Source organism: Lagopus leucura, unplaced genomic scaffold (assembly GCF_019238085.1).
Source record: "Lagopus leucura isolate 7727_CA_CO unplaced genomic scaffold, USGS_WTPT01 Super-Scaffold_100027, whole genome shotgun sequence".
In the NCBI taxonomy this organism is placed as follows: Eukaryota; Metazoa; Chordata; class Aves; order Galliformes; family Phasianidae; genus Lagopus; species Lagopus leucura.
This window is the reverse complement of record NW_024962278.1, coordinates 1,437,914-1,452,576: the sequence shown is the minus strand read 5'-3', so window position 1 is coordinate 1,452,576 and position 14,663 is coordinate 1,437,914. Positions and strand designations below refer to the sequence as shown.

The following is a 14,663-nucleotide window of genomic DNA, read 5'->3' as shown; positions in this document are numbered from 1 at the left end:
TGTGATGTATTGCCCTTGCTTGATTTGCCTTTTAAGAATGTCCTTAAGCCACTGTCTGGAAACCTGAGATTATTTGTTCAGGCTATTTGCTGTATTCCCACCTCTCTAAGGTATTAATTATTCAGCCAAGGTAAGCAGTGTCAGTAAGTGTTCATTATTTCAATGATGTACTTTTTTAAATAAATATTTTATGTAATTTGCTTCTTTGAGCACAGGCTGGGGATGCAGCTGCACACCTGATGTGCCCAGCATGCCTGGCCACATACTTACCAGTACATTATTTGTGTCCTCAGGAAATGCTCACTTGGACGTGTGTCCAGTTTGGGTGGCAGTGATGCAGCATCCCTCCCTGGATTTAAGAACCTCACGATGGGATACAACAAATACCTCAGGCCCTACTTTGGTGGTACGTTGGCTCTGTGCATTTCACTATTCAAAGAACAGTCTGTAATGCTTGTGTAGAGTGGTGAGCATGCTTGAAGCTTTCAATAGCATGCCCCAGCTTAAAAGGTTGAGTTCTTTTAAAATTAGCTAGTAGCCAAGGCTGCTCTCCTTTCTGTGCATCCAGTTATCTTGAATGTGTTGTGCACACATGCATATATGGGGCAGGAGAATGTGTCCATCTATGAAGGTGAGGGAATTTATAAACTTCAACATCTCTATGAAAGATCTGACAATAATTAAATTCTGCTGTAATCATGTATGTTTTTGTTTAGAGCCTTACCCATGTGATTTTCTGCTTTATTTTTGTTTGTCAGATTACTCAGTGGACATAGAGGAATTCTCCTTTCCAGAAATATTGGCTTCTGGCACATGCATTCCCCTGACTCTGAGACAAAAACTAAATCTCCTTTAAACCCCTTGTGAAGCTCCAGAGAGACAGCATCTGAGGGGCAGTCAGTTATTTAGGAACTCACCTGAGGCTACTGTCAGCTGTCAGGTCTCCCACCTCCTAGGACTTCTTGCAACCTCTTGGAGGGAAACGGTTTCAGGAGACATTCAGCACCTGAAAAATAATGATGAAAGCTTACAAAAATACTGTGAACATTTATCATAAACTTTGCTTGTCTTCCAGTACGCATTACCACAACAAAGCCTACTAGAAAAATTTCCTATCAGCTTTCTCCAGGAGTTGCACATTTCTCCGTTGCAGCTCCTGCAGACTGACTTCCTGCTCTTCGCAGCTTTGAGTTTCTTCCTTTTTCTGACCATGGTGGTACATTTCTAGGACAACACGGCATTTAGCAGCTTGTTATGCACAAAATGTCTCATGCAGGAACAGAACAGCTCTGCTAGAGCCTGTCACATAAGCAAACTGAAGCTTCCAAATTGCATAACAGACACATTATACCAGACTATGCCATCTAGAGCCATGAGATACAAATGGTCAGGTTCAGGTTTGACCTCCTCCAGAGTTTTAGTGGGTTTCAGGTGTTTAACAATGAAGGAAGGATGTAAATAGGCTACATTAAAATATATATACACATATTTTATGCAAATGACATATCTTTTTGATTTGGAACATTTCAAAAACAAACAAAAGAACTGTAACAGCAACAACACAACACCCTCTAAATCAGAAAGAAATTCAGAAAGTGTCCTATAGACTTTCCTGCATGTGATTAAGAGATGAGGAAAAGGAGTTAGAGCAAGTCCCACGCAGAACGGCATTGCTGTTACCACAGGGGCAGAAGGCAGTGCACCAAGCCATGCTCTGAGCAGGACATCCATCCGTGGGCATCAGCTGCCCTCTGGTGGTGGATTTCAAGAGTTGAGGATAGGAAGTAGACAACCAGGATTCAGGACTACCTGTGACGCTGTGTCTGCTGGTCCTTCGGGTTTCTGCAGTTTCAGAGAGCACGGTGTGCTGGGGTAGCTGGGAGCAGTGCCTGTGCTGGGCAGCGGTTTTACTGCACCTTACATTCTCTTTCCTTCCACAGGAGAACCTGTTCAAATTGCAATGAGCCTGGACGTTGCAAGTATTTCTAGTGTATCTGAGAGTGACATGGTAAGTGAATTATTTTGCATAAGAGAGAATAGAATCTGCTTGAGAGACTTTTCATGTTACCTTGTGGTCAGCACCGAAACTGTTCTATTCAAGCTGCTTTGCTTTTAGTGTGACCACTTCTCAGGGGTGTGAGGAGAACTGGGCTCTCCTACAGCTGCAGGTTACGTGGATGCCATAGAAATATGGGCTTGTTAGTGAAGAGATGGCCCTGCTGGTTTAAAAAAAAAAAAGTCTAAAAACAAAAATCATCTTAGAGTGTATGTGGGAAACATAATCAAACTGTGATGACCTGTTGGTTCTACTGCATGCATTTGGAGCTCAGCTTTGATGGGTTAAACAAACACATTGTGCCTTGTCACACGTGGCATGTGCCTACAGTTGATGGCATGCAGGTGTTCTGGACGTGCATCCCCTGCTTCTTCTTCTTCCCAGGATTACACAGCCACCATCTACCTGCGGCAGCGCTGGACAGACCCACGCTTAGTCTTTCATGGCAACAAGAGCTTCACGCTGGATGCTCGTCTAGTGGAATTGCTCTGGGTACCAGACACGTACATCGTGGAGTCAAAAAGGTCCTTCCTGCACGATGTCACTGTGGGGAACCGCCTCATCAGATTGTTCTCTAATGGCACTATCTTGTACGCCTTAAGGTAAACCAACCTTTGGCTTCCCTGATGACAGTGGTTCAGAACAGATTTCCAGAATTATGCAGAGATTAAGGAGCATCAGGGAACGTGAGCAGGAGATCCTGGTGGAGCAACTCCCTGCCATACCTGTGAGAAAGGCACTGGGGTGATACACTCCTAATAGTGGTGGACCCTGCCATGTTGCCGTTGGACAGATGGAGGGGACCAGATTCTTTACGCAGAGTGGTGAGGTGCTGGAGAGCCCAGAGAGGCTATGGATGCCTTGTGCCTGGAGATGTGCAAGGCCAGGCTGGATGGGGCCCTGGGCAGCCAGGTCTAATGGCTGGCAACACTGCCCATGGCAGGAGGGTCAGAACTTAAATGATCTTTAAGGTCTACTCCAATCTAAGCCATTCTATGATGAAATTGTTTGCTAATCTGATGCCACTTAGCTGTGATTTCTTCTCTTTAGCAAGAAGTGTTTGTGTACGTGTACTGTGGAAATGTATGTTGTAACTGTGTAAGGTCTTAGTGTTATCTCTTCCCAGTTTAACATAACTGCCAGTGACTTCAGCTTATAGCAGCTTTACTTGCAGTGAATTCATTTACTCTGCACTGAAGCAAGCCAGGGTGTGCATGCAGTTAGTTACTGTGCCTCAGGTGGCAAGGGGTAACTTCTTTGTAAGTGCTAACAATAGCAATGGAAGCATGAGAATCTACTTTGAATCTACTACTCACAGCAGGGCAAAATTCCTCCTTCGGTTACATTTTCATCAGTACGGCTGCAGAGAGTGTATCTTAAGGAGGGTTCTTTCTGATTATAGCAGCTCCTTCATTTTATAGGTCAAAATGATCTAAATGACAAATCAGAATTCTTGTAGTGGTCTTCTCTGCTATGTAGAAATAGTACAGGTGAAAGGTAGAAATACTGCATTATATGTTTTTATTGTGATTTTTGGAGTTCTTTCTCCTACAGAATTACTACTACTGTTGCTTGTAACATGGACCTTTCAAAGTATCCCATGGACACACAGACATGCAGACTGCAGCTAGAGAGCTGTAAGTATAACAAAACCTGGCTGGATGTTTGTTTGTTCCTACTGAATATGCATCTTAAATATTTGCATTTATCACAGTGAGCTCCTGAAGTAGCAAATATTAATGTCCAAAAGAAAACAACTTTCTTTCATTATTCTTCAAATGTCTGTGCTGTCACCTACAGATTAGAGGACTTTTGCCACTGCAATTAAAACAAAAGCGGTAACAAATCCTATCTTTATCAAGGAGTAAATTGTTCAGTTTTATATAGAAATAATTTAATACTAGTTGCTGGTTTTCCAAATGTGGTCCCTTTCTGCACAACTTCCCACATTGCTTCTGAAACCTGCTGTACCTCCCAAACCTGCCCTGCCTTCTCTGTGAGGGTCGCCTGTTACAGTAATAGAGATGGTGAGACCCTTATCAGCAGGAGGAGTCTCAGCCTTGCAGATCTCAAGAAAAGGAATTGTCAGTGAGTTCTGCTCTTAAATTAAATGTTCATCTGTGGCAAAGTTGGCTAAGAACTCTAAGAACAGGTAAATGCTCAAAGAATACCTGGGATACTACAGGGCTTTTCCCAGGAGCTCAACAAGAGCAGAACTGCTGTTATGGATCTGTGAAGCTCTGCAACAAGCAAGCAACTTCCTCCCACTTTGTGTCACAAAAGGAAATGCTTGAAATCTCAGTGCTGAAAAGGGCACATTAAATTTCTGGGGCTGCAGCGTGAAGCACCTAAGGAAGCACATATTACTTTCACATTAAAATCATATTAGTTCACCGTGGTTAACTTTATTACAAAGAATAGCTCCTGAAATAATAATGATTGCCCTCTTCTGCCAAAGAATAGCTTGTTTGGGTCTGCTTTAAACGTGATTGGGTCCTACATCATGCTGCATAATTCCAATGAAATTACATGCACATTGCCCACTGGAGGCTTCGCTAGGATAAGTGCCCAGAAATAATGCTGTTTAAACATTTGCCAGATGAATTAACAACAATTTATCATTTATTATAAAATTTTCCTTATTAATCACAATTTATAAAACTGTTTAGAAATTTTCAACAGTCACGTGCTTATGACTCTACATAGGGATTCATACCCTGGACACCTACTTTACGAGTTCATCATACTCAAGCTCTGGTAATTTGTATCTAATTAAAAAACAAAACAAAACACCACAATTAGGTAAAAATAGAACTGCAACTGCATCTTATTCCTTCTACGAGGATGAACAGGTCGTTATCAGAATAAAGGCATCCCTACTCATTTTCCCGTAGAAGGGCACTTAAAAAAAGAATCAAGTCAGTGAGATTGATAGGCTTTTTTCCTCAATTAAGTGTAAAATGTTGAAGTGAATGGCTAGCTGATGCCTGAGTACAAGCTCCATCCCTCAGACTGGAGTATGGGATGAAGTAACCTAACATTGTGTGATGCCATCGCTTATGTTCCTGGAGCAATTTTGCAGCCAGCGCATGTATGTATGTAGGCTGTTCTGATAAGAACACGGACTGTTAATCTCATCTATCCCAGTGTTTTGGAGCAGGAATTCAGTGTTACCTAAGCACTAAATACATTTACTTGTAAAGAGACCTGGGCAACACGTAGTCAGAAGAGCCTGGTTTATAACTGCATGAGAGTCTGAGCTCCACACTCTCAAATAAGAAAACCTTTTCTGATATTCTGAAGCAGTTGAATAGATGGGCCAGAGCAATGTGCCTCTTCAACCTGGTAGGGGGCTCAATGCGATCTGTACTCTGTTTTAGTTTTAGGTTTATTTAACTGTTGCAATCCTCTGCTCATCTTATGTGACCAAAGGGATTATGCTCAAGGCTTGAGATTGCTGCAGTAGTTTTATCCTGCTCTGTGCAATCGATCTGGGGATGCCATGAATGTTAAATAATCTTTAACAATGTTAAAATAATTTAAAATACACAACGAAGATGTCTGAAACGGGTTCTCTGCACTCTTTCATGTTGTGCATCACTCACAATGATGTGTGTTCCTAAGTCGAATCAAAACCAGCAGACTGAAAACACACAAGCAAAAGGAAGAGCCAGCTTCCACCAATAGCTGATGCAGTGAGAGGGTCTTTGTGCAGCCTACAATGTGGAGGTGACGTTTCTGCTTCCACCCAATGGGGAACGCAGAGCAACAGCTGGGCATTATTGGGTGACCGCAGTAATATGAGTCTTTGTTCTCTGTAGGGGGATATGATGAAAATGATGTCATCTTCACGTGGCTGAGAGGAAATGACTCTGTCCACGGCATAGAAAAGTTGCGGCTCTCTCAGTACACAGTGGAACGTTACTACACCCTCATCTCAAAGTCACAGCAGGAAACGGGTAAAGCAGTGAAGGAGAAAAGCAAGAAAAACCCTAAATATCTCCCCTCTCACCTCCCCTCTCTTCTACAGACTACTGCAGTTTGACTCTAGAAACCTCAAACAAAGCCTCAAGCAAAACTTAATTGTACAAAGAGATGGGAAGAAAGTGAAATCCAGTTCACTGCAATCAGGATATTCTGTGGGATGGAAAGATGAATCTTTTAATATTCTACATTCACTTAATCAGTTTTCTTTAAATTCTCAGTGTCTTCCTCCACAGACACCTGAATTAAACCTTCAAAATATACTTTCTTCCTAACTGACAATTACGTAAATACTCTCTTGTTCACTCAGATGTTAGGGAAGGGGGCAAGTCTTCCTGAAAATGGCCAGGTTTTATAAACGATGGGGTTTTCTTCTGTTTACTGTAGTGTACACAGCCAAAGAACAACGTGTTTTTTGTTTCCACGCTTCAAAGGGAGCTATTGTTTAAACAGCAGAAATATCTCCTGAAAATACTTACGGTCCAGCTCCTAAATCCTTATGTCAGTATAAAGACAAGCTGATTTTTAAAAAAGTAGACTGAAATTTTTTGGAGTGCAAAAAGACACAGTTACCAAAGATCACAAATTACTAATGAATAAAGGGGACGTAAATCCCTGTGATGATAAGATGATGGGATGCTTTGGGACATGAACCAAAGCATGCTGAAATCAAAAGAAGATCTTTTGTTTAATTTCTCGGCCATCAGATAAGAATGAATTTGGCAGTGGCCCTTCAAAGTAGTTCTTGGGAAAAAATATGCTGTGCTGAAAAAGAGAATAGAAAAGAGTACTGGCCCTTCTCCACTTGGAGTTATAACACTGGATTAAAATATTCCCAGTGTGGATTAAGTTAGGAGCCCCACTGCAAACCATGCATTGTGTGTACATGTGCTTTTGTCTAGGATATGTTAGATAAGAAAAATTTCTGAGGCAAGGAGTCAAGCTTCTGTAAGTAAGGCATCTCCCATGATCTCATTGAGGCTCCACTGAATGGTGCTGGAGAGTCCCCATTTCAGGCTGAGGGTCCTTGGAAATCTCCTCACGATCACTTTCTCCCTTTTGTGAACAGGCAGTTACCCACGACTGATACTGCAGTTTGAGCTGAGAAGAAATGTCCTTTATTTCATCTTGGAGACCTACGTGCCATCTACTCTGCTTGTTATGTTGTCCTGGGTTTCTTTTTGGATCACGCTGGATTCAGTGCCTGCAAGGACCTGCATTGGTGAGTGCCTGAGAAAGGGAGATTTCAGCAGGCAAGGAGTGCCTCTGATGGCTGGATAGATGGTAATTTTCTTGAGTCTCTGATTTAACAATCTGCTCACATTCTGCCTTTACTGGCTCCTGGTGGGTTTACAGCGAAGGACAGAGCACACGTTCTTCCTAATGAGCCTTGGTGGAGGGAAGTTTTTGTATTTTTTTTTTCATTATTATTAATTGAAAGAATGGAAAGTAAAAGCGAAGTACCTGTCAGAGCCAAGCTGTCAAAAGCAGGGAGAACGTCTGTGAAGCTAGTAGCTAGTGCTGCTAACTGCAGTTCAGTTGATGGATCTGCTAAGAGAAGATGTGTTGTTTTTGTATAGCAGCAGAGTGACGCTGCTCCCACTACTGGGTACACGGATAGAGGATAGGCCAAGCCTTTCCCTAAGTGTCTGTGTGAGAAGGTCTTTTCTGTTTTTCAAGGAGTAACAACTGTGCTTTCCATGACAACTCTGATGATCGGCTCACGAAGTTCGCTTTCAAAAACCAACTGTTTTATTAAGGCCATTGATGTTTACCTCGGCATCTGCTTCACCTTCATCTTTGGTGCCCTCGTGGAATATGCAGTGGCTCACTACAGCTCATCACAAAAACATACAGCTAAAACACCTCGAGAGGTAAAGTCTGATCTACCAGAACAAAAATCGTTATCTCAGATGAACAATAATTAGTCTTTTATTAACTGCATGCGACTGTTCTTCCTGCTATGGGTACAGCTCACAGCTGCTTCTCCTAATTGTCACTAAATGTAATTTTTTTGTTTGCAACAAATGCAACAGCAGTGATTATGAAGATACCTAGGCCTAGAGTGAATTGCTCAAAGCAATCTGCTTTAGTGGAAGACATGAAATATTCACATATGACAATAGCCCAGTGGTCAGCAAGGATACAAATCCTGACAGAAATGAAAGAGCTACCCCAAGTCCCTGCTGATTTCTCCAGCTATTTATTGTGTAGAAGTGAAGAGAGACAGATCGCCATGTCTGGCCCATAAGGCCTTGAAGAAGATGGACGTTGTGTTGCTCAGTCATGTCAAGAATTAGATTTCTTTAAAGAACTAAAATCATCTAGAAATAAAGCAGTGGAAGAACGTACATCTGTGGGACTCTGAAATTAGCTTTGAATATTGGGGTTTTTGATGAACACATATGAAGCTGTGTGCTTACATCTTTATCCCTATGGTCTCTTTATTTATTGATACTTTTCCTCTGTAGAAGAAGCCAAACCTTACAACTGTGGTATAACTGGTTTGTATACTCTTCTTTCTTAGGGGCCTGCAAATGAACTTACTAAAGAAAAGGAAGAAATCAACATCACTGGAATCCTCAGCAGCTCCATCACCAGCTATAAGCAGCAAATTGGTTTTACAGGCATTGAGATTTCCAGTGATAATATTAACTGCAGTGACTTGACTATGAAAACTCACGAGAAAATCAAATGCTTCTTGAGAAACAAAATGTACAGGATTATCGGTTATTTCACAATTCAGAACCCCAGTAATGTAGACCACTACTCCAAATTGCTTTTTCCATTGTTTTTTATGCTGGTCAATGTGTTTTATTGGGCTTATTATTTATATTTTTAGCAGGAATGGGTTTTTGTGTTCTCTTAGTGGGAAAGGAATCCTGCCAATGGTCATCTAGCTAACTAATCTCTGTGAATCCTCAGTGAAGCACAGACAAAATGTTCTGTGTTTCCTGAGGTCTGGAGCAAAAGAGTGGGTGGGGTATGTGAGATACAAAGCCTTCATGCTTCAGCATTAGCAACAGTGACTCTGGACACTTGCCTGTCCCGCCGAGTGGCTTTGCTGGGCTTTTGGCTGGTATGGGCTCTTCATTCCAACATCCAGCCTCTTTGGCTGGGGATGGATATGTAGGACTGCATGTGGCAGTCCACAGATTACCAGAGGTAGCAAAATTATCCTGATAACCTGAAGTGGATTGGAACCTTCTAGTTTAGATCTTTATGAGGATGTACGATTATAGCTGTTCTTCTGTGTTTGCCAGAGATAACAGTAACAGAGGGACTGTGACTGCCATCTCAACAGCTCCTCTGTTCAAGTAAGTGAACCCAAAGGCAGCAGTGTGCTGTGCGCAGAGGAATGGCTCCCGTGCATGGCACTTCCCTCTCCCAGGGGTGATGCAGCACCAGAGCAGTGATTTCAGTGATGCTGGCAGCAGCAAAGTGCTATGCCTTGCTGTTTTTAATATCTGGCAGACTTGGTGAGGTAATCCTCATTTGCTGAAGACAGATCTGTGAGACAGATGGATGGGCTCTTCATTTGTAAAGGTGTTTTGTTGTTGTTGTTTTTTGCTTTTGCCAGAGATTTGGGTACAGGGTCTACAGGCAACAAAAGCCTTTTATAAAGCATCTCATGCTTTCCCTGTTGTGCTGCTGGCTGTTGTGCTACAGTTGAGCAGACTTCACTCCCTTCCATGTCTTCCTCACAAACAGATTGATTTTCATTCTGGAGAGTGCCTTCAGTTTTCACTCTTATAAGTAGCTCTTGTTTCCTGCCAGTCGTGCAGAAGTGGCCAGTTTGCTGTCCCTCCTTATATATGGCTCAGCAGCTGTGGTGAGTCAGCAGTTCTGTTGGGTGAAAAATCCATGAGTGGGGCTAAAAGGCACAATGATCCCAATCAGCTTTCTCCTTTCTGTTTAAGTCTGAAAAGTTTCTGCAGAAATTCATATCCTAAGCAGGCCCTGGAAACTGCCAGTTGGCTTTACTTACACTGCAGCTAGCAATAGAAATAAATCTGAGGCACATCCTTCAAATGCTAAATATTTGGGAACCAAATGGCACTTGGTACTACGTATCTTCAGACTATTGGAAGGGTCTTCATTTCCCAAGTTTAAAATCAATGTGTGTAGCATGCTTTTTTCCCTCCTTTTTAATTTATGCAACTTTCATTGCTTTGAGGGTGTAGTCTTGCAGTTTCATAGGCAAAAAAGTAATTGACTGTAGTGGCTGCCAGTCAGCAGGAGTTTGTGCTGAATGAGGTCTCAGCATGCAGTTCATATTCTAGTCTCATGCCTGCATGAGTCCGCAGTCTTACTGGGACTTGCTATAGAAGGTGGGCAAAGCACGTGAAACTATAGATTATTTTTTTTAACTTTAATAACTTGTTATTGAACCACCTCACCACGCTATATTGTGGAGGATCTAAGCCACATATTCATAAATCATAGATTTTACAAAGAGCAGCACAAAAAGACAAAGGGGAACAGCCTTAGAGTGGCAAGTGAATAAACACAAACTCTAATAATGAAATGTTGGCTTGTATATACTGGCATTTAAACTCCATTCCATAAAATGTAATAAAGTGAATATTGGTGATATGAACACAAACCCGCAGAGAGATCCTCTATTAAAAAAAAAAAAAAGAAAAAAGAAAAAAATCATTGCCTTCTTTGTCAATTTCTTTCTTTAAAACCTAACTAAAATGCCCTTGTGCACTCCGTAACAGCTGCCAAATATTAATGTTAACAAAAGGAATTTCTTTGTACATTATGGCAGAAGACGTATGAGTTGCCTGAGCTGCCACTCTCAATGCTTGCTGTCAATAGATGCTGCTTTTTTATTTTACTTTTTTATTCTTCCGTGGCTTTGAGATTGCTCAGGGCTGGTTCTGAGTTACACATCTGTGCAGCAAAGTGTCATTCACAGACTGGGCCAAGTGAAAGGCACGTTGTCTTGGAAAGTGTCAGCTCTATCTGCTGATTTTGTAACGGCATGGAGGGAGGGAAAGAAAGTGGTAAGAGAAGGATATTTTTTTTCAGTACCATATGAAAGTGTTATTAAGGAGCTACTGGAGTAGACAAAGGAAACATCTAACTTGAAAAAAACCTCAGTATATAGAAATATGGGTTCCTGCTTTATTTGCTCTACTTTTACTTCTAGTAATGGACTTTATAAATAATACACCACGTGTTTGCCTGCTGTAACATGAGGTCCTAAGTCTGTGGCCTGTCCGCAGGGTGGTCCTGAGGACTGTCAGCAGTCAAAGCTACTCTCAGCAAGGAATAGATAGCAGAAGTACAAGACAAAGTAAGTAAGCTGCCTGTGCTCCTACTGCAGGTACATTGGGCATATTGGAGGGACCAAAGTTAATATTTTGCAATTGCACATTTTATAGTGAAGCAAGTCAACTCAACTTCCCCAATACCCTGGAGTAGTCCCGTGTTATTGCTGGTGTTGCTGTGGTCCCACATCTGGTTCTTGGCAGAGACAGATGACCAGCATGAGCCCATTTTGTTCTTCAAAGTGGTCAGGATGGTGCACTGCAAGATCCTGTCTTTCCTGTCCCTTTCAGGTGTTGTCTAATATAAGCTAGAAGCACCACTAAGTTCAAGATGGGAGACTTTCATATTCTGATAGGTGTATAATACAGAGCAATTTCTGTGTTTCTGGTATGCTAAGGTAAGCCCTGCTACCCTGACAGACATCAAATGGAAATCTTCCTTTTGCACAAAGGACTGCTATGTAACATGTACCCTGCTGGTGAGAGCAAAGCCACAGGTAAGCTCTGCACACAGGCTCTGGTTTGCTTAAGGGGTCAGCCTGGTTGTATGCTTCATAGGGAACAAGAGGAGTTCTGAGCAGCTGCCCGTTCTCTGAAAGATCTCTGGTCTCTAAGGTAATGAGCTGAGCTGGGAGCTGTTTCATCTCCCACTGACTACATCTGCCTGACAGCACTGGCACCACAGATCTGGAACCAAGATCCACCCCTAATGTTCCCTGTTCCATCACGATGCCAGTTTGATTGTGCTCTTGGCCAAATGGAAATGTATGAAAGAAAAGGTTTACCTGCTTTTTCTGAGATGATTTTGCAGTGATGGCCTGGTTCGTTGCAACCTTTCCTTATGAGTATTTTCTGAAGCTATACATTTTGGAATTCTATTTTTTAAAAAACATGCTCTTCAAGCCTTTGCAGAGAAATGGTTGTGAATGTATTTATAGAATCTTTTAGGTTGAAAAGGACCCACAGGAAAACATGCTGCTTTCAGGTGATGCAAATGCTTGTATTTGGTGCAACCCAGAGAAAAATTATGCCTTAGAGTATGCTATGTAGAGTTGTCTTAGCTAGTGCGGACCAAAGGCAGTCTAGCCACAGCAGCATCAAGTATTTTTGGGATTATGTGCCTAGTTTAAAATATGAAACCACTGCACTACAGAGGAGGGCTAGAACAGATTATTACAGCCTGTTTGCAGACCTTTACTAGAGCCAACGTGAATGTTAGAGAGTAACTGAGTGATAGATACAAATCATCTTTGCATCCAGCATCATCCTGCTTCCTTCCACATCCCCCACCTTTGTTTTTCCCATCTCCTCTCGTGTCCTCTTCACCCCAGCACAAGCAGGTCCTGTGCTGCAGCAGCCACCAGCTTGAGATTGAGATGATTCTTGCATTTTGAGGAGGAGGATGTGTTCAGCTGAGGAATCCTATTGTCTCAGAACATGTGGCTTACATTATGATATCTGAAAGGTATTTCTATAGTCAAACACTACCATCTGCTGCTTGCGTTTTTAAAAGGTTAATTCCACCTCAAACCTATTCATTGAATGAGTAGCAGAAATCTTATTTCTTATTTGCTTCTGGCATTTAGTGTCACAGCACGCAGCTAGCCAGAAAACCATCTTTTCTTGGAAAAGCTGTAAAATGCTGGTAATTAGCACAGTTTCACTACAAATTCTCACTGAAATAACTTCTGTATTCATTGTTTTAAATTATGATCTAGTGTTATATCTAGGATCAGACAACAAGCTTCTTGTAAATTTGAGGTGAGTATTAAGTCTGTAATTAATACTGCAATGTTTCCTTTCTTACTTTTGAGTTCTGTGTCCTAAACAGTACAGTTCTTCTGAAAGTTCCTTTTGTCTAAAACTCTTTTTTAGTTGTCATGCTAGAGGAGCACTCCAAGAGAATTCAGTTTTGAACTGCAAGCTGCTTTGGTAGGAATAAGAAATCTGTTATGTCTGATTTTCTTGGTTGGATTAATGCAGATGCTTTTGACTGCAAACAATAAATCCTTATTTTGAAAGTATTCATACAAAGCTAACATATGGGTGATCATCCCCCCCTGATAAGCAGTATTAACAGAAGACTTATGAACTGTAAACTCAGAGAAGGAAAGCAAATTAAATTTTAGGTATTGTAGTGGAAATGGTAAGTCACAACCTGAAGCAGTGATTGAGCACCTGGTGGGAAGGCAGGGCCATCCCAGGGGAGCTCTGCCAGCAATGCACCTGAGTGACTGGAAGGGGTGGAGCCAGGATCCATCCCTCCCCAGATCTCATTTAAGGGTTGGCAGTGAAAGCATCTTTTGCTGGAGATCCCTGCTTTCCTGAGGTCTTTCAAAGGTAAGCAGCTCTTTTCCTTCATTTCTAAGTCCGTGGCTGCTACGCTTGGGCTCGTTCTCATTTGCTGTAGCTGAAGACTTTACCACCCTGCTATTATCATAGCATTACAGGTACAAATGACTTTTTCTCACCACCAAAAAGAAAGGCCTTTGTGCAATGACAGCATACTACATGAAGATTCCAGACTGTAAGCAAAGTTGTGAGTGTACTGGCACAGTTCTGATTCAGCAGAGAACTTCAGCGCAGAGAGGTTGCTGAGTCCCGTCAGCATTGCAGCTGGGTGCACCAGGCAGTTGCATCTGCTCAGCACTGAGATGTCCAGAGGCAGAACCTGACAGCATGCTGCCCTGGAGGTCTGTGAATCTAGAAGCTGTCTCTTTGGTTTTTTTGCCCAGCATGTTGTGGGCTTTTATATTCAGTCACACTGTACAGGCCCTCCATATTATAGAAGGAGGTATTTGGAAGGAAATGGCCTGTATTTGTTTCCATGCTTTTTTTAGTTAATTTGTTTTACAGAGCATAGAATAAAATACTATGCTACTAAAAATTTATACTTTATTGTATTGAAAGACCCAAAAAACAAATCCCCAAACTTCACAGCACGTGGAATTAAAGCTCTGAAAGCAGGATGAGACCACAGCAATCTCTGGTCGTTGCTGTAGGACTAAGTTCTCCCACCAGTTCAGAATTGCAAGGCTTGTTCAACCCTTAATTTATTGAGTTTTAGACTTTTGCCAACCTAAAGTGTATCTTAAAAATATTTTTTTTCCCTCCAAAGGTGGCAGTGAGTTTTGCTTTTCGACAACCAGCTCAGATTTTCCCAGAGACGTCCTCCTGTTTTCAGTTGGCTTTCCCCCACACAGCCTACCTTTAAAGCCTGAAAAAAGGAGCAGTTTTGTTTCCTCATAACGCTGTGGTACAGGAGTCAGACACTCTTATACCATCATGCTCTACAAACCTTTCTTTTTCACTCTGCTTTCATAATGAGCAATACACACCTGCAG

General features: G+C 41.9%; 1 protein-coding gene across 1 annotated transcript; it reads left to right on the top strand.

Moving 5' to 3' along the window:
- Positions 1 to 297: 297 nt before the first annotated feature.
- LOC122185133 (gamma-aminobutyric acid type A receptor subunit pi) lies at positions 298 to 10,635 on the top strand. The gene is made up of 8 exons (XM_042880690.1): positions 298 to 406; positions 1,941 to 2,008; positions 2,441 to 2,658; positions 3,611 to 3,693; positions 5,878 to 6,015; positions 7,110 to 7,262; positions 7,721 to 7,914; positions 8,568 to 10,635. Exons 1-8 carry the CDS (start codon positions 370 to 372, stop codon positions 8,880 to 8,882), a joined length of 1,206 nt encoding a protein of 401 aa, XP_042736624.1. The 5' UTR covers positions 298 to 369; the 3' UTR covers positions 8,883 to 10,635.
- Positions 10,636 to 14,663: the final 4,028 nt, after the last annotated feature.

Excerpts from the sequence above, each read along its gene's own strand:
- LOC122185133 (XM_042880690.1), top strand. The coding sequence starts at position 370 with ATGGGATACAACAAATACCTCAGGCCCTACTTTGGTG. Across the intron at positions 6,016-7,109 it reads AAAGTCACAGCAGGAAACGG|GCAGTTACCCACGACTGATA; the intron begins GTAAAGCAGTGA and ends TTTTGTGAACAG. Across the intron at positions 7,915-8,567 it reads CAGCTAAAACACCTCGAGAG|GGGCCTGCAAATGAACTTAC; the intron begins GTAAAGTCTGAT and ends CTTCTTTCTTAG.